Genomic DNA, 20,956 nt, shown 5'->3' on the forward strand with positions numbered 1-20,956 from the left:
CTTTATTATACGTATGTACAAGAAAATCACGTTATATATGGGGTTATCAGTTATTCGCTTATATCCACGGTAAGTCTTGGAACATAAGACTCCACATCCCCAGCGGATACAAGGGTCTTAGATACAAAAAGAACTAATGACTTTAGTGGTAAAATCTCTTATCCTATTTCTTTCATTTTTCATTGTTTGTGTATTAGATATGTATTATGCTAAAATTGTGTTAAACCGCATTTTTTAAGTCATATCTCTGGAAATCAGTTATATCTGTTTTATAGACAAATTGCTTAATTTTCATTTGAAATTTATATATGATCAATAGTTTTGGAAGAATTACAGTAAATCTTGGAAGTGTTTCCAAACTATATTCAGTCAGTTATGATAGATAGAAAGCAACTGCCATTTTTTTTATTCCTTTAAAGAACTTAAAATGTATGTGGATGGAATACATGCAGTACAATTAAATTGAGCACTGCCACAAATGCACATCCTATTGTTGGCACTTGTGTATTGGCTGTCTTAAAAACAGTTACAATAAAGTTATATAAACTCTTCTGGCCACATTACAGTTATATTAAAGAAACCTCTTAATTGTTGGGATAGCAGAGACGTGGTGTCACAAAGATATAAGGAATGCAGAACTGGAATTTGGGGAGTACAATGTGTACAGAAAGGATAGACAGGACAAAAAGGGAGGAGGTGTTATGCTGTTAATTAAGAAAAACATAAAATCAAAAGAAGTGCATCCAGTTGATATAGATGGACAGTGCACTGTTGAGTCAGTTTGGTGTGACATAAGCACTGCAAAAGCAAAAATAAGAGTAGGAGTGTGTTATAGGCCTAATGACTCGAATGAGTACAATGAACAATTGTACGGAGAAATAGAGTGGGCCAGTAAATCAGAATGTCTTATAATGGGGGATTTTAACTTCCCAGATATTGACTGGAACTTGTGGGTTGGTCACTCACACACTAGTCAGACTTTTGTGGATTTATTGGATGATTGTTTTCTGCAGCAGCATGTTCGAGAGGCAACCAGAGAAAGTAATACTCTTGATCTGGTTATCAGCAGTGATCATTCGTGTATTAAGAATTTGCAGATAAAGGAACCACTAGGTGGCAGTGATCACAGTGTGCTGAAGTGGGATTTACTCAAAGAGGTAACTACCGTCAGGGGTAAAGGAAAGGGTTTTTGCTTCCGTAAAGGGGAGTACAGTGGTCTCAGACAGTTTTTAAATTCTGTACAGTGGGATCGACTGACGATGTTACAAACAGTAAATTCTAAGTGGGAAGCATTCAAGGAATTAATCGTGGAAGCTACTAGACTTTTCATACCGATGAAGAAATATTGTTCAAGGTTTAGGCCTAAATGGTTATCAAATGAACTAATGAGACTCGTGACAGAGAAGAAAAATGCATGGGATGCATATAAATTATCAGGCGACGCAGAAACCTGTAGCAGATATAAGCTAGTCTGTAATCAGGTCACAAAGGAGGTTCGGCAGGCAAAGGCGGATTACGAGAAATCTTTGGCAAAAGATGCTAAGAAAAACAGCAAGGATTTCTTTACTTATATAAACTCTAAAAGGAAGGGGCTGAATATGATTGGTCCACTTGACATCGATGGTTCGACTGTTGATGATCCTGCTCAGATAGCAAACAAACTGAATGAGTATTTTGCATCTACATTCACACGTGAGGAATCATTACAGTTTGAAAATGGAAGAAGGTTATCAAATTGTAGCAGTGTGCTTAATGATTTTGTAATAACTGAGAGCAAAGTGGAGGAGAAATTGTTGAAGTTAAACATAAGAAAGGCACCTGGGGCGGATGGGATCTATCCAGTTATATTAAAGGAGGCGGCAAAGCAACTAAGCAAACCCTTAGCCATAATTATGAGAGCATCCTTGGATTCAGGGGAGGTTCCCACGGACTGGAGATGTGCAAATGTATCCCCAATTCACAAAGGAGGTTCGAAGGGTGACACGAATAATTACAGACCAGTTAGTTTAACTTCTGTTCCGGGTAAAATAATGGAGTCACTGGTTAAAGATGCATTGCAGGATCATCTAGACAAGACTGCAGCAATAATTCAGACACAGCATGGGTTTGTTAAGGGAAAGTCTTGTCTGACAAATTTGATGGGTTATTATGATGTGGTCACAAAGGAACTGGATGCAAAAAATAATTTTGATATCATATACTTGGATTTCAGGAAAGCTTTTGACACTGTTGCGCATGGAAGACTACTGTACAAATTGGAGCAGAATGGTATTAAGGGTAAGTTGCTACAATGGATAAAAGGATGGTTAAGTGGGAGAAGACAGAGGGTGGTAATCAATGGGTGCTGCTCTTCGTGGACTAATGTTATTAGTGGAGTCCCACAGGGTTCGGTGTTGGGGCCACTGTTGTTTTGTATATTTATCAATGATATTGATGAAGGTATATCAAGCTTAATGTCGAAGTTTGCAGATGACACGAAGGTTGGCAGGGTTGTTAATGACAGTAATGGCAGTGTGCTACTGCAACAGGATCTAGATAATTTGGGCAGATGGGCTAAGAAGTGGCAACTGAAGTTTAACCTTGACAAATGCAAAGTACTGCATATGGGTAGAAGTAACCCCAGAGAAACGTACCAACTGTGTGGTACTACACTTAAGGTGGTAGAAAATGAAAAAGACCTGGGAGTAATTGTGCAGTCAGATATGAAGTTTTCTGAGCAATGTAGACAGGCTGCTAGGGCAGGTCATGGGGTTTTGTCAATGATATATAGGAATTTTGCTAGCAGGGAAAAGGAGGTGATTGTCCCTCTGTATAAGGCAATGGTCAGGCCACGCCTTGAGTACTGCGTACAGGTCTGGAGGCCTCATTTTATGAAGGATGTAGATTTGCTTGAGTGTGTACAGAGAAGAGCAACACGATTGGTGAGGGGAATGAAGGGATCCTCTTACCAAGAGAGGCTTAAGTTCTGCAAATTGCAGTGGCTGGAGACTAGGCACCTGCGCGGTGATCTGATTGAGGTCTATAAGGCCTTGAATGGGTTGAGCACGCTGAATTCTGATGGGATCCTCCCACTTGTTCAGAATACGAACCTACGGGGACATAAGTTCAAATTAAGAAAGGATAGATGTAGAATAGATGTGCGGAAATTTGCCTTTAGCCAGCGGGTGGTTAATTGCTGGAACAAACTTCCATCTGTCGTTGTGGAAGTTGATAGGTTAAATAAATTTAAGGAGGAACTGGACAGGCAATTGGAGGGTATGGTGTGTTTTTTTTTTTTTTTTTTTTTTTTGGCTGATGCTGCATAAGCTCCTACACTGCTTTCTTGCATCAAGTGCCACTACTACTACTACTACTACTAGTTTGGGTTTTAATAAGCTTGTTTGCTCATTCAAAGTTTACACATATAAAATTTTTGCCCTTTATAATTTTAAAGTTCTGCAGAAATATTATTTTATAAAATCTAATATAAAATATTTTATGAAAGACGTTTACCATAAAGAGCACCACCAAAAGAAATTTCTGTGGATATATGTCTTATAAGAGAATTGTAATTTTCTAGCTCTTTCATATTGACTTTGGACACATTCTTGGAAAATTTAAAGAAAAGTTTGGGATAAGAAGAGAGAGAGTTCCTTTTGTTTTAACTCATGACTTTGTGCATGTAATAACAAGAGGCCATAATCAAAAATCTCAAGAATTTAACAGGTAAGCTGTTTTTTCAGTTACTAATAATTATTTCTTAAAAAATGTTCTGGTATATACAGTAACCACTTGATTTATAGATATGCAACTTTCAGTTCTGTGAACTTTTGTTCCACTTCAACTCCACAAAATGTTTCTTCTGAAAGTATATTTTTATACCAAATGTGTTTCGACACTATCACTTTTGTTAAAACAAGAGTTTTAATGAGAAAATTAATAAGTTTTAAACTTGCCTATCTTTGATCCCAATGATAGTATCAATTCATTGTGGAGTGCATTCAACCTGTTCCTTGTTGCAGGAAGCGAAGAATATTTGTCTGTTCTTCCTTTAGTTGTAGAAGATGGGTGTATTAACTGCACCCTGATTCAGAATTTTACTCCATCCTGAAGATTCTGGACCAACTGCCAGACCTTGGGCACCACAGAATTGCTGAAGATGTTAATGTATGGCTCAGCATTAATGGTTTTTTAATACTTCAACTGTTAGGATCTTAACCACAAGCAGCCTCTGTACTATGTCCTCTTTCTAACTTCATTGAAAGCACAGTACACTATGGTAGTTGACGTTCCCCAGCCATTCTCCACACCTACTCTCAAATGATTGATCTGAACATTGATGGGTCCTGCTATATTTCTTTCCTTATGAAAACAAAAGTGCATCCACATTAAATGCCCATCTGGGAGCTCCAATATAAAGTTTTCAGAAGGCATCACTCAGTTAACTTTCATCACTTTCTTAGGGATTGGTGATACCCAACTGCACAAACATCACTACTCTTCTTCCATGTTTTTAATTATATCAACTGTAGTTGACTGCAAGGTTCACACATGTGGCTCTTGTATACATTCACAAATTGCTGTTATGACATTTGACATTTAGGCCTTTTTACACCATTCACCTCATTGGGAGGATGTGAAAATACTTTTGGTTGGTGTTGCATAAGAATGAAATATTTTCAGCATTTCTGTATTTAGTACATTCTCTATACACGCACACATCACAGTATAGTACATGTATATGCAGGAATATTCTTAATATTACAGTAAACTTTGCAAAATCCGGCACATTTTACAAAGAAATCAACATTTTAATATTTGGAAATATTAAGAAACCAATCTGGCACTTGAATGAACGGTAGCATTTGTTTTTAAGAAACAATGCAGAAAAAAGGGTTACTTTTTCTCTTTATAAGATGCTTCGAGGACTGTCTTGTCCTTTAATCTGTTTCTGTAACCTGTTTCTGTGGCCAGAAAGGTTTCAAACAGCAGAGAAAATGCAATGTCTTAATGCTTACAATGAATTGCCTTGGTATTTCACTACTTTCAAACCGACTGCCTCTCCAAAACGTTAATTGGCCATTTATTTAAAAGGTGAGACTGCTATGACAGTCCATTTCAGGACTAAGTGGTCTCTCACTAGATTGCAAGTAATCTCTAGTGACATGTAGACAAAATGGTTGTAAATAAGTTGTTCAATATGAGTGGCCATGTGGTATACAAAATCAGTTTTAAAAGCTATCTCTTGAAAGTAGTGCAATACCAAGGCATCTAGAAAGGCAAGTTTGTTCTGCCTTGAGAATAATTAAGACCATTGCATTATTCATGATGTTTAAATCCTGCTGCCCAGAAAAACAGATATGAGGGCAAGATAGTCATTATAAATGATTATAGATGTGAATGAGTTCAACTGTTTGTGCTCAGTATTGAGCACAAACAGTTGAACAATTCCTGAGGGTGCCAGATTTTAAAGAGCTTACTGTATAAAGTAATGAGACTGAATTTTATATGGCTTGTTGAAGTGGAGTAGCTGTATAGCAGGGAGGTGCTAGCATCTGTTTTTACTTGCAACAGCAGTGTGTTCGTGATCAGGGCTGGCAGAACATGGTAAACCTGGTAAACAGGGCATAGGGGTGCCGAAATTCAACATTTTTATTATAATAATATTTAATAAAAGTATCTCAAGGACGCCAAATACATTTATGCTGTGGGGCAACAAAATCCCTATGGTCGCATCTGTTCTAGATCAACACTTCATTCATGATCAACATTTTCATCGTTGAACAGAAATAATAGAGGCTTGACATCTTTTCTGACATTATTTAGGAAAATAATAGGAAACATGGTGTTTTGAGATCTAGGTCTGCAGTGGAAAAACTCCAACATTATTGAGAAAGCAAAAGTCAAAATCATAACATAATATTAACATTGTTAATAATGTTAATGCTGAAATGCTGTGTTAATAATTTTTGATTTTTATTTTACTAATCTGTTATTATTTTAAATTTTTTTCACTGATACAAAGCATATTCCACCCATTCAAGAAAGTGTAGCCTTGGTGGGGTCCCCTTCCTCATCTCATTGTTATTCAGATAGGATCAAAATTCTTGTACCTATTCTAGTTATTACTTTAATTTTATGACTTCTGGTTGATTTAGTTTTTTTTTTTTTTTTTTTTTTTAATTTGGAGTCTTGAAGTGTCCAGGTTAATCCAATCCTGGTAAATCGAGCGTTTGCTGTACTTTATTATTACCTTATTTAATGTTGGTAATATCTTACTGTGTGTTTAATTTATCAATTAAACTTTATTATACATATGTATGTACAAGAAAATCACGTTATATATGTGGTCAGCAGTTGTTCGCTTATAATTAATTTTTTACCCAAAAAACAAAAACAAATGATTGAGGTGTTATTTTGTTTCTAATCTGTTTAGTAAACCCCTGGTGATCCCTGGATAGTTGAAATCCCAGATAATCTGAAAAAAGAAAGAAAAACTGTATTTACATATACTGTGTTGTATTTATATTTCTGAACATGTACTCCAGTACAATAGGATTTTACATAAAAATTTAATTATATAAAAAAAATAATAATAATAATATCGGTGTAAATACACCATAGTTTACCCATAAATTTAACTACCCGAGTAGTGTAAAGGCATCATTTGATTTTATCTCATATTGTGGTTACTTTCAACAATATACCAGGTATTGCACTACCTCAAATAAATAACACTTCTCTAGTAGAGGAGACTACTGTTATTTATTCTCTTAAAGCAAATGTATGAGCTTATGCAGCATCAGCCAAAAAAAAAAAAAAAAAAATCGCACCATTCCCTCCAAATGCCTGTCCAGTTCCTCCTTAAATTTATTCAACCTATCAACTTCCACAACGACAGATGGAAGTTTGTTCCAGCAATTAACCACCCGCTGGCTAAAGGCAAATTTCCGCACATCTATTCTACATCTGTCTTTTCTTAATTTGAATTTATGCCCCCTTAGGTTCGTAATCTGAACAAGTGAAAGGATCCCATCAGAATTCAGCGTGCTCAACCCATTCAAGGCCTTATATACCTCAATCAGATCACCACGCAGGTGCCTAGTCTCCAGCCACTGCAATTTGCAGAACTTAAGCCTCTCTTGGTAAGAGGATCCCTTCATTCCCCTCACCAATCTTGTTGCCCTTCTCTGTACATGCTCAAGTAAATCTACATCCTTCCTAAAATGAGGCCTCCAGACCTGTACGCAGTACTCAAGGCGTGACCTGACCATTGCCTTATACAGAGGGATAATCACCTCCTTTTCCCTGCTAGCAAAATTCCTATATATCATTGACAAAACCCCATGACCTGCCCTGGCAGCCTGTCTGCATTGCTCAGAAAACTTCATATCTAACTGCACAATTACTCCCAGGTCTTTTTCATTTTCTACCACCTTAAGTGTAGTACCACACAGTTGGTACGTTTCTCTGGGGTTACTGCTACCCATATGTAGTACTTTGCATTTGTCAAGATTAAACTTCAGTTGCCACTTCTTAGCCCATATGCTCAAATTATCTAGATCCTGTTGCAGTAGCACACTGCCATTACTGTCATTAACAACCCTGCCAACCTTTGTATCATCTGCAAACTTCGACATTAAGCCTGATATACCTTCATCAATTTCATTGATAAATATACAAAACAACAGTGGACCTAACACCAAACCCTGTGGGACCCCACTAATAACATTAGTCCAAGAAGAGCAGCACCCATTGATTACCACCCTCTGTCTTCTAGCACTTAACCATCCTTTTATCCATTGTAGCAACTTACCCTTAATACCATTCTGCTCCAATTTGTACAATAGTCTTCCATGCGCAACAGTGTCAAAAGCTTTCCTGAAATCTAAATATATGATATCAAAATTATTTTTCGCATCCAGTTCCTTTGTAACCACATCATAATATCCTATCAAATTTGTCAGACAAGACTTTCCCTTAACAAACCCATGCTGTGTCTGAATTATTGCTGCAGTCTTGTCTAGATGATCCTGCAATGCACCTTTAACCAGTGACTCCATTATTTTACCTGGAACAGAAGTTAAACTAACTGGTCTGTAATTACTCGTGTCACCCTTCGATCCCCCTTTGTGAATTGGGGATACATTTGCACATCTCCAGTCCGTGGGAAACTCCCCTGAGTCCAAGGATGCTCTCATAATTATGGCTAAGGGTTTGCTTAGTTGCTTTGCCGCCGCCTCCTTTAATATAACTGGATAGATCCCATCCACCCCAGCTGCTTTTCGTACGTTTAACTTCAACAATTTCTCTTCCACTTTGCTCTCAGTTATTACAAAATCATTAAGTATCTTGCTACAATTTGATAACCTTCTGCCATTTTCAAACCTTAATAATAGTTGGTGGTGGTGGTGCCCACTAAGAATAAATAACAGTAGTCTCCTCTACTTGAGAAGCGTTGTTTATTCAAAGTAGCGCAATACCTGGTATCTTGTTGAAGGTAACCACAATATGAGATAAAAATCAAACGATGCCTTTACACTATAACTACTCAGGTAGTTAAATTTATGGGTAAATTCTGGTGTATTTACACCAATATCAATTTCAATCCCATAATACATTATGCTTTGTATATTTAGTCTTCAAAATAAAAATTTAATGCATACATGTTATTTTTTGAAAAATAATGAAGTTTGCTTTTTCCCTTGTTTTAGTGTGATTTTCTGCAAATGGTACAAAGTAAATTTTGAAGCATTATCTTCTCATTGAGAGCAGCATCTCATTTTTCTGTAGTTGAGTAGAGGCTCATTCAAGTTGATCCTTTAGTACCTTTTTCATGTTTATTAATGAAAGGAGAAGTGCCCATGTATTACCAATACATAAAGGCAGTTCTAAAAGTGAAGTGGTTAAGTGCAGACTGGTCAGTCTGACTTCAGTGGTAGGGAAAATCATAGAGACAGTGATAGAGAGTGCAATACAGGGATATTTAGATATAAATAGGATTCTGAAGGCTACATGGTTTGCAAAGGGAAAATCAAGTTTAAATAACCTGGCTAACTATTTTGACATTGTTTATTTGGATTTTGGCAAAGCATTTAACTTGGTCTGTGAGAGTTTCAGTTTATACAGTTAGTTAACTGTATCTGAAAGATTTTGGAATCCTGAGTAACATTCAAAGATGAATCACAAGTTGGTTTCAGAGCAGGAGGCAGAGGGTTGTGACTAGTTGTTACTTTTCAACTTTGTCTAACATTAGAAGTGGGCTCCCCAAGAATCTATTCTGGGGCTGCTGCTTGCGATTTCATAAAATAATATTGACAAAGGGATAGGGGAAATGATGTCAGAATTTGCAGGTGATGTTAAGACTTGGAGAGAGGTTAATGATCATTGCCAAGAAATTCCTTTTCAGGATGACTTGGATAGGCTTAATAAAAGAATAATAGAAAAGTGGCAGTTACCTTTTAATGCTTTTGCACTTGGGGAATAGCAACCCTAGTAGGGTTGAATTAAAAACAAGAGGAAGAAAGGGATTTGGGAATTACAATATGGTCAGACACGATGTTCTCTAAGCAGTCTGGACAGGCAACAAAGGAGAATGGTGTTCAGTTGATGATTTATTGAACATTTGCTTGTAGAGATAGGGAGGTTATAATCCCACTGTATTGGCAGAAAAGACCGATATGTGCGCTACAGAGCTTGGAAAAGTCACCTTAGATGGAACCTGATTGAGGACTAAGGCTCTGAGAGGGTTAGCAAAATGAATAAATATGAAATTTTTCACTGTTATGAATTATTCCAGACCTTTAGGCCATAAATTCCAGTTACAGAGAAAGATTTAGACTATTGTAGAAAGTTTTCTTTTAGCTAGCATGTTAATTACTGGAGTAAGTTGCTTATGTGAGGAAGATAAAAAAGGTTTTTTTTTTTTTAGATTTATTTTATATTTATTATTGTTTTTAATATTTTGTTTTTATTTTAATTTCTTTCTTTATTTTTTTTTATTTCTTTTGCCTGCATGGCAAAAGCCAGTGGTTACCTTGCACTATATGGTTAATACTAACTGAAATTTTCACTAGAAAGAGCATTCCTTCCCATTTTAACATGATGGATGTGTACTGATACAAATTTTAAAAAATCTCTTTAAATTGGCTAAAGCTATTTTGACATTGTTTATTTGGATTTTGGCAAAGCATTTAACTTGGTCTGGAGAGTTTCAGTTTATACAGTTAACTAACTGTATAAACTGATTTTGGAATCTTTCAGTTTGAAAGATGATGGAAGAGGATATGCCTTGATTGAAGAGGACTTCAGAAAATCTTCCAGTTGTTGATGAGAATTAATCCAGACCTCTCCAACAAGCAATAGACAATGTATCTTGCCAATTAAGCTGTTTGTCAATAAAGTATTTGGTAAACTCAAATGTCTGATTTATATTTCCATGAGCTGTAGAGACCTCAATTATAAATTATAAACTTTTCTGAACATGCACAGAACCTAATGGGTCTTATTATTCCATAAATTCATGTTAGAATAACTATTATTATCAGAATGATATAGTTTAATTTTAATGTAGTCTTTTTAAGGGAAACAAAAAGTCCAATATAAGGTATTTAAATTTTTTTTTTACAGATTTCAGCAATGTTGTGAGCAAGCATTTTCTGTTTTACGAAGAAATGGATCTCTTATTGTTTCCCTATTTGCTATGATGTTGTCAACTGGTATTCCTGAGCTAACTAGTGAAAAGGACTTGGACTATTTGAGAGAAACTCTTGTATTAGATGTGACTGATGCTGAAGCCCTAAGCCACTTTCGGTCAAAATTTGATGAAGCCCTTAAAAATAGTTGGACAACCAGTATCAACTGGTTAGCACACAATTGGGCTAAAGATAATAGAATGAATGACTGAAAACAGGTTAAAGTAATCTAAATGGAAAGATTTAAAATGTTTATAAATGTGATGTGCAATCCTGCTTAGAAACTCAAAAATATTTTATAGATATATTGTACATATAATGTAAAGTACTAATATAAATTTCACATTTACAAATTATTTGATAGACCAAAGTTTTTCTGTCTTCCTCACTTTCCTTATTGAAATTTGATGTGTACTGCAATTGTAAGTAATATTTATTTTGATATTTTTAAAGTTTTTATTCCCATTTATGTTTATCTAGATAGAGAAAAAATATGAATTTTTATAATGAAAAAGTTATTTCTACAGATCCCTAAAAATTATGGAATGTGCTGTTATTTTTATTCTTTATAAATTCATAAATTTTACTTTGAGAGAATGTTGATAAATGTGACATGTAGCTCAAATTTTGTAAATAGTAAGTCATCAGTATGAAAAGTTTCATGCACATAATTATTGTGAATAGTTGTTAAGATGTTGTATTTTTTAGTTAAAACTATTTTATGGTATTTATTCCTGGTATTTCTTTGTGCCCCCTTGTGAAAAATATTTTTTGGGTTAAAACACAAGCAAATATGATAGTTTGATGTCTTACAAGACAGGAACATCTAATAGCTAAAATCTGTGATGTAGCTAATGACAAAAATGATAATTTGAAGGATTAAAATAAAATGTAATGAAGGTCACAGTGACTACAAATTAAAACTAGTTACCCTGAAAGAATATTTGGGAATACTCACACAAGAAATGAATGTTAATAGATGTACATTCTTAAATTATGCTGTTTTATCAGCTTTAGTAAGAGAGCGGGAGGGGAAATTTATTGCTGCATAAATCACATAGCTGCTTTTATTCAGCCCAAAACGTTTTTGGGAATTAATCTGACTATTCCATTATAATACTAATCTTCTCCTTGTCACTAATATTCTTGTACATGAAATCTTTCTAGCAAGATCTCATATGAAGTCCAGAGATGCACAGAGCAGTATTTTGTAGTACACAAAATGTAAACTGTTTAAAACCTATATCAAATAGACTGAATCAGTTGAATAATTTTTTTTGTATAGTGTACCAATTTTACAGTGTAATATGAATTTTATATAGATATCATGCTGAAAATTGGCGATATTCCAATTTTAATATATCTGTATCCTACTTGGTATGTAGCCCAGTGGATTCAGAACTTTACATTCCATGGAGAAGTAGACCTATTATTGTATGTGATTTATACATGATGCAATTTTGTTAATTTTATGTATTTGTAAGTGTCAGTATTTTTTTTAGTCACTATGTACATATTCTCCCATCAACAGTCTATTTATCTGGATAAAAAAAATTGCTATTTTGCCTGTGTTAGAACAGATTATTACATCTTGTCTGTTCTAATAGACTAAACTATGTGAATACATTTCAGAACAAACTGTATGCATTTTATTTTAGCTGAATTTCAACTAGTCCTTGCTTAATTCAAAGTTACATTCCTAAAATTAAATGAAAAATTGCATTAAGCAAATTGATTTTTTCCATAAAAGCGGATGTATTCAATCTTTAAACATTGAATGGATGCTGTACGAAAACTGGTTATGTATATTAGATCTCATGTCTAAATTTTATACCTGATATATTACTTTTTTGTTTATCTGATATCAACTTTTGCATTGTATTTCCATAATGAAAAATTATAAGAAACTATAGAGTTGAATTAACGTATATTCTAGCATGTAAGTTGCTTTTAGGTTTTTTTTTGAAAATTAATTCTTCAATGTGCATGCACCGTACAAGTCAACCCCTTTTTACAGTCATTTCCTGCATAGTGAGGTATTTTATATCTGTCTTACAGCAAAGTCTGCCTTAAAAGCCATTGTATATTTTTTAATTCAGTTATTTCTGCCTTTCTGGGAAGTTTACATCAATGTTTTATCACATTGATCAGTAAATCGCAAAGAAAGTTAATATATACTCTCATGTTGACAATATGAAACAAAACCTACAGGCCTAGATGACATTGCTCTTATAAATGCTGTGTGTTTGTACTTGGGGGTGGAATTCCTTGTTGCCTTTTTGACTGTACTATAAATTGGCATTTTCTGTAAACATGGATACATATTTGTTGTAAGAAGTGATAATCTCAAAAGTTTACCTTTAAAGAATTGCAAGTAATTCTGAAACTATAATTTCTGATGAATTCCAAGAAACATTTTCATCTGATGAAGATGATCGAATTCTTGGGTTTTAAAAGCCAATCAAATGATATTTGTGTAATAAATTGTAAAATATATTGATTCAATTTACATCTTTCTATTCCTCCGTAGCCGAGTGGGCAGGAGCGGGAGTGCAGTAGCACACGCTGTTTGAGTAGACTGGGGTTCAAGCCCCTAACTGCTGAATACGGTCGATCTGCCAACCCGCACTGGACCAGCGTGGCAGATTATGGTCCATTTCCCTCAGCATGAATTGTTGAGGAGGCTTCCATCCTGCAGTGGGTTGATAATGGCTGCACTTTACTTTTACTTTTTATTCCTAATTACACATGCCTTTAAATCAGTTTAAGGACCTTTAATTTTGGTGCTTCAAAGGTCAACTTATATGCTAGAATATATGATAATAGATTGTTTGTTGCAACTTAAAATGTAATTTAATGAAGTGGAAATCGTTTTCTTAATAAAAAGTGCAATATATCCTTCCTTAATGAAATAAAATATGTATACTTAAAATATCAATGCATATCAACTTTTGCTCTAACTTTTGAGGGCTCTATGCAAATTAATTGAGAAAGGATATAAAAACTAATTGATATCAGGAAAAATTGTGTAAATTATCTTGTATTGTAATTCTCTTGAGAATTCATATTTTGATTGATATTAATGATAACTGCACTTTTTAATTATTTAAATATTGCTCTTTAAAAAGAAAAATCTATTTCCTTGAAACTTTTTGTACTTAAATCTTTCTCTGTTTGTATCTAACCACTGAAGTTCTGCCTTATTTTATGATCTTAAACACATTAAGATTAATTATGCAGGACTTCAGGGATTGATTCTTTGAATGATTTTAGACAAAAAAAAAAAAAAAGTTCGTATCAACATAATCTAATTTGGAAAGGGTGTAGAGATGTGGAAATTGTGATAAAAAAACTAGAATACCACGTAGAATGAGAAGATCCAAAATAATCTTAAAATTTAAGAATATGTTGGAAATCGGTTATTTTAATGAACTAATGCCTATAAAACTCTTATGATAGTTTCTAAAAATATCTGCCTTCTACTTGGATATATATTTCTGTACATCATATTGTTTGTGTTCTCTCTCTACTGTTGGTGGAGAGAGACAGAATATAATCTGTAGCATATCCAAAATCCTCCAATGCAGTGCATCCCCCTTAACCTTTTGCATGTGCACTAACATTTTCATGTGTCAGGAGAACTAGTTGGCCAATGATTGGAATAGTGCCAATTCAGATAATTGGAACCCTTTTGGGGATAAAAAATGCAGTAGAGCTCTATCACAATTGAAAAAGGTATGTTCTCCCATTGAGACTACATGGTACAATTGGAAATTGGCTTGAACTGCTTCACTAAGATTGTCAAAAGTGCCAATGTGTGCTCATCCCAGTATTATTCACTCCATCTCAAATAAATGTTGCTTCATTAGTGAATAAAGTATACCTGCACATATCAAGATTAGCAAGCATCCAAAAAGAAAAGTTCACTCATGACTTATATATAATCTGTCCTCTATTTATCACCCACTAAAACGGTAGTTTTAGTAACTCAAAACACATGCAGAGTACTCGTTTCCAGGACTTTGTACTGTTTGAATTGCATTATTTTGAACTTTGTGATTAACACTACATTCAGTTGTAACACTAGATGATCCATTTTCCTGTAGATATTGGTTGATAAGGGACAATATGGTCAGAAAATTGCCTTCAGTATTCATCAACATGAGCTCTTACATTACTGACACAAAAAACAAATGAAGTTGATGTTAGCATATTCCTTGTACAAAAACTTAGCTGGTATTTTTACAGATGCCAAAATAAGTTCATGTTCAGGCAACCAAAGACTTCATGAGCTGAGAATGCTTTCAAGAAGTAGACTACATAACTAAACCACAATGTGTGCAATCAGGCAGTTACTAGCAGCTGAATCATGAAATATCCACAACACCCCCACTCATCCTGAATTGGAGTTATGTTGATACAGGCTTTTTTAAAATCACTTAGGGAATCAATCCAAATTCCATCACTTCTTTATTAAATGGTTCCTCTGTTGTTGAATCACCAGGTCATGTTAAAATTTACTATGAAATTTTGAAAATAATTCTAGTTACACATTGTGAAGAAATTTTTACATTTAAAACTCTTTTACTTTGAGAAGATAGTGAGTGCAGTGACTACAGGCCTTATTGATTAATGAAGATTTAAAATAGAGACTAGTTTTTCCATGATTTGTGTCCACCTTATTTCATCTGAAAGTCCCAAGAGACTTGCTAGGTTATATTCTCCTTCCTAATGTATCTATATTAGGAAATTCAGTGATTAACAGCAGTAGTATAGGAATACAAACTGTGGAAAAACTAAATTCAGTTTATATTATCAAGGGGTGCCAGGGTGGGCAGGAGCAGCAGTGCGTAGCACACGCTTCTTGATTAGACCGGGGTTCAAGCCCATGACCACCAAATACGGAGGATGCGGAAAGGTCAGGAAATGACCACCGCATATTCCCGGAGCAATATGGCCCTAGTTGCTAATGCTCCTAAAAACCAAATAACAACAACATATTACAAGGCTGTAAAAGAGTAAAGCTTTACCTGGCTGGAAAATAGCAATAAATCAGTCATTTCCAGAAAAAGTACATTGACATTTTAATGTGATTTTTTGGTTGTCATTTTATTTATCACATATGACCAACAAATCATTAGTCATTTATTAGTCTGTGTGTGTATCTGTTTTTCATTACATTTTTAGTGTATTGTGATAAGGTGCTACTATACTGCCATTGTAAATAGACTTAGTTTTTTTCATGTTCAGTAGTCATAAACACATCCCTATTTTGATTTCCAATATGATGTGCCATAACTTGATTAAGATATATAGCACTAAAAAACCAAAGATTAAGAATGCATTATTCCTTTAATAAAGAGATATTTTCCTTCCAAATTCAACTGTGATAACAAATGAGCTTATCATGTTGTTGTTGTAAAATTTAAATAAAATGTGAATATACATTAAGCAGCATCTATTTTCAAATAATTCTTTATCTAGATGCTTAAAGTATTTTTTCTCTGTACCTAGAGATTGTTTAGAAGTTGGTTCATGTAGTATTTATAAATTAAAGAGTCAGCAGTTTTAATGCATCTTTACTCTATCTAACTCACTTTTTGTGTGCACATATATACCTGACAGAATAAAATAAATATTGATCATAAGCCAAACAGAAATATTTTAACTTCAACAGCACAGAATTATGGAACACGTACAATATTTATTACTTTCTACAAAATTATTAACCTACAGCATAAAAAGCAATTTGATTATTGGTTATATATGACCACAGCCAAGTGACATCTTAGTCAGCATGATGTATCACCATCTGCCACTCATTTGGAGTGGTCTGGGGTTTGATTCTTGTTGTCAGCTGGAGAAATTTCTAGTCCTCTCAGTTGAGGATGTAGTTAGCCAGTCTCAGCTGGAGGGAGTAGGGTTATCTCTGTGGGCTATTTAAGATTTTTCATCTCCCAGCACATGGATCTCTTGAACAAATGCTCTTGATCCAAATGGTTATCATCATAACTGTCACTAAGGAGGAATCAACTGAAAATGAGATTTTCACTGTCTATTAAGAGTTCAACAGTAGCAGAAACAATATTCTGTTCACAGTGGCAGGTGCATTCACAATGCAACAAAGTTATTCACTCTGTTACAGTGGGAGCATCTCTCTATCAGAAATTCAAGTTATGGAAGAGGTGTATTTTGACCGCTATGTGGCATACAAATGGGCAAATTGTTACTGCGAAGGAAGACAAAATTGTGCCGCGCATGCATAGTGGAATCTAAGTGAAACTTCTTTAGGCGAACATTTATTACTTGACCGAGTAATAAATCCCGTATGGACTGTATGAATGCCACAGGCAACGAATCTGCATAAATGGGAGCCTCGGAGATACACGATGTTCCATTACCAAATCTAGTTTCGGCAAGTGCTGTGGCATTGGATGATATTTAAAACCATGTGACTTCAATAGAGCCAGAATTGCTTTGTTCTTGAGAGAACCACAACAGCTATTATGGGCTGACATTTGACTTGTATCCTCAATTGGAAATGCTATTTGAAGGGCATGATCTCAAGCTGCTACAATCTTCACATCGTTCTTGAACCAAAGCCAGTTACACACAGAACAGACTGAACCGAAATCATTATCCAGGAATGTATGTTTAAACTGCGTGGATGCTTTGGTGTTTCTTAAAATCCTGTTACTGCTCCTGCTTTGTATTACGCCACCTACGTGTTGAATGATTTGATGGAGTACTTCTGGCAGTTGGTTTTGGCTTCGCTTTTCATTTACAACTGGGCTTCAAGGACTTCATTGTTTTCATTTGTAGTATCAACTTCCATGACTCCATCTTCCAAATTCACTTCTAACATTTCTGGGGAGATCTAAGTCTCTGAAGATGTGGATGGACCTTCTCCAGCTTCTTTGTTCAACTCCATCGCACACTATTTCTTCTGCTGTCAAAATAACTTAGATAGATCTCTGCTTTATACTCAATGGAGGTAGTTGCATTGCACGTATACGTGCTCTGTATGCCTTACAATGCTCACCACAGTGGACCCCCGCTTTACAGTTGGTACAGTGAATCAATTGTTCACTGTACGATAATATCACTTTACGATGGACACTCCATAACAAAATACCGTTCACTGTATGATATGTAGTAAGTGCCAGTCATTGTGATCACGTTTATGAATTGAACTTTAATTCTATTAACAGCGATTCTAATAAGCGAAAATAGGAGGAATATTATTATCCACAGGCTATAAAGATATAAAGCACAGATTCACACTTCATTACCTTACCAATTAACAAAATTAAATGATACATGAAAATTGGAAGAATATTTTCAACAAAAGAAACCACACCCAGTCCAGGTGGTCATCCTCCCAATTACTAACAGTGCGCACGCTGCTTAATTTTGGTGATTGCACAAGAACTGAATTTATCCTAGTGCAATTTATCCTTGGCTGTTCAGAGTGACTAATGTATTCACTTATGGCAATGGTCGCATTTTTTTGTCAATCCACGAATGCAAATTACTCGCATCTGAAAACTGCCTGGAGTGTGCCTAAAGAAGTGTTGCTTCAAAAACTTTGGAGGATAACCCTCATCCAGATAAGCACACAGAGTGGATTAGTGTACAATAATTGATATAACCATAGAACTGCAGTCTGGTGGGTTTGCCTACACCATCGTTCACGAGATTGCAATATAGGAAGTTCTGCACAAAGTGAGTTATCAAGTATCTGAGCAATGAAAATACAGGGTGTCCGAGAAGTCTGGAACCAATGGTAAAAATGTTTTTCATTACAGGTGAAAAAATTTGCATTAATACTGGATGAAAGGGTGGAGATAGTCCATCTTAATGGTCATCAGAGATGAACCCAGAGGGAAGTGGCGGGCAAGTTTAATGCTAGACATTCTGAAAGGAATCCAATAATGCACAGTGCAGGTACACCAGCTGAGAAAATGCGTGAGAGTCAGGGTGAGAGTAAGCATATATAGTGTAAATCCCATTGGTTACAGACTTTTCAAACACCCTGTAGTTTTTAAATGGGAATGTCTGCAATATTAAAAAAGGAAAGAAAGAAAAAACCTCCTGGATACTGACTCTGCATGAGATATGGCACAAATCTTGAACTAGGGAGCATATGGCACAAACATGCAGAGTAAACAATCATCACCATAGTCAAAGAAATTCAAGACTTGAAAGCACTCGATAGATGCTTATACTGTTCATAAACTCAGGACTGCTACTATGCCATTGAGCCCATGACCACCAAATACAGAGGATACGGAAAGGTCAGGGAATGACCACTGCATATCCCTGGAGCAATGTGGCTTTAGTTGCTAATGCTCCTAAAAACCAAATAACAAACAAGCTACTATGGCACTTCATATGCAGAGGTGAAAAATTCAACTCCCAAATTTACACAAATTCTCAAAGTTGGCCTGCAACTTACAATCAAAAACAAGAGACTTGTATATTTGACTGTTATTTTGTTCTGCAACATAATTGTTGTCATAGTGTGTTGTATCTGCCATTTAGTTGCACAACAAAATAACACACAATGCACTACAATAACCATGCAGAAATTGCCCAATTATAGGGAAGTGATTGGCCAATTTCTGTGTACAAACAATTGCCCAATATTTCTGTGCCCAGCATGTTCAAGGTCTCTTATGTCTGTGCAGCCCAAACTTGTCTTGCCATTTTCACGATTCTAGAAGACTAAGAAAGGATCTGACAGAATAGTAATTCCACAGTTACAGTTTAGTGAAGGAAGACATCAAAATTATGCTAATGGAAACCAGAAGGCTTTTATGAGCAGTATAATGCGTTTAGGGCTAATGCCTCAGGCTGCGAGAAAGTCTAGACTATGTATAAGTTAAGTGCAAATGCATCATTAATACACAGCCAATTCTAAATTAGCAAAATACTTGCAAAGGCGGTAGAGTATAAAAAAATCTGGTGTACAGATGGGATAAGTGCCTAAACTGTGATGATTGTTTGAAAATTTAAAGTAGCATTAGTAGAGGCATATGATGCAAGAAAGCAAGCTTATTCAGCATTAGTCAAAAAAAAAAAAAAAAACACCACTCCCATTTCACCCCTCCGTTCGCTCGAAATACCTGTCCAGTTGAGCCTTAAATTTGTTTAGGCTATCAACGTCAACAACAAGTGATGGAAGTCGGTTCCACCAAACAACCACCCGCTGGCCAAAGGCAAATTTCCGCACAACTATCCGACATCCGTGCTTCCTCAATTTAAATTTATGCCCTCTGAGCTGATTATTCTGAGTAAGATGAAGAATACCATTGGCATTGAGCATGCTCAAAGCATTCAAAGCCTTATACACCTCTATCAGATCAACTCACCGGTGCCTAGTCTCCAGACTCTAATTTGCAAAACTTAGGCCTTTCTTCGTAAGAGCAACCCTTTGTTCCATTCACTAATCTTGTTGCCCTTCTCTGTACCCGTTCCAGCAGCTCTACATCCTTCTTGAAATGAGGCCTCCAGACATGTATACAGTACTCAAGATGTGGCCTAACCATTGCCTTATACAAGGGAATAATCACCTCCTTATCCCTGCTAGAAAAATTCCTGTATATCATTGACAAGACACCATGAGCTACTCTTGCAGCTGACCTGCACTGCTCAGAGAACTTCATATCTGCCTGCACAATTACCCCCAAGTCCTTTTCATTCTCCACCACTGTCAGTGTTGTAGTACCGCAGAGTTGATACGTTGCTCGGGGGTTACCGTTTCCCATATGTAGTACTTTACATTTGTCAATGTTAAACTTCATTTGCCACCTCTCAGCCCATCTGTTCAACCTTTCCAGATCCTGTTGCAGCATAGCGTCAGTGGTGTCCTTAACAACCCTGCCAACCTTTGTATCATCTGCAAACTTGGACATTAAACTTGATATCCCATCATCAATATCATTCGTAAACACCGAAAACAACAACGGACCCAACACTGAACCCTGAGGAACTCCACTAATAACATTAGTCCACGTTGAGCAATGTCCATTGATTACCACTCTCTGTCTTCTGCCACTCAACCATCCCCTTATCCATAGCAGCAATTTGCCTCCAATGCCACACTGCTCCAATTTGTGCAGCAGTCTTCCATGTGCAACAGTATCAAAAGCCTTTCTAAGATCCAAATATATAATATCAAAGTTATTCCCTGCATCCAGTTCTTTTGTGACTACATCATAGTATCCAATCAAATTGGTCAGGCAAGACCTGCCCTTAACAAAACCATGCTGCGTCTGAGC

The 20,956-nt window shown here is 35.7% G+C and overlaps 1 protein-coding gene across 1 annotated transcript in view; it reads left to right on the forward strand.

Moving 5' to 3' along the window:
- The window catches only part of Pi3K92E (phosphatidylinositol 3-kinase 92E), a 251,963-nt gene extending 241,027 nt beyond the window's left edge, over window positions 1-10,936 (forward strand). The window contains exons 19-20 of the mRNA XM_090388098.1: window positions 3,560-3,705; window positions 10,609-10,936. Coding sequence (XP_090244224.1) covers window positions 3,560-3,705; window positions 10,609-10,885 — 423 coding nt within the window. The 3' untranslated portion in view covers window positions 10,886-10,936. The remainder of the gene's footprint in view (window positions 1-3,559; window positions 3,706-10,608) is intronic.
- The last annotated feature ends 10,020 nt before the right edge of the window (window positions 10,937-20,956 follow it).

The sequence above is a fragment of the Mastigoproctus giganteus genome, chromosome 13 (assembly GCF_048544385.1).
Source record: "Mastigoproctus giganteus isolate SK-2022 chromosome 13, ASM4854438v1, whole genome shotgun sequence".
Classification (NCBI taxonomy): domain Eukaryota; kingdom Metazoa; phylum Arthropoda; class Arachnida; order Uropygi; family Thelyphonidae; genus Mastigoproctus; species Mastigoproctus giganteus.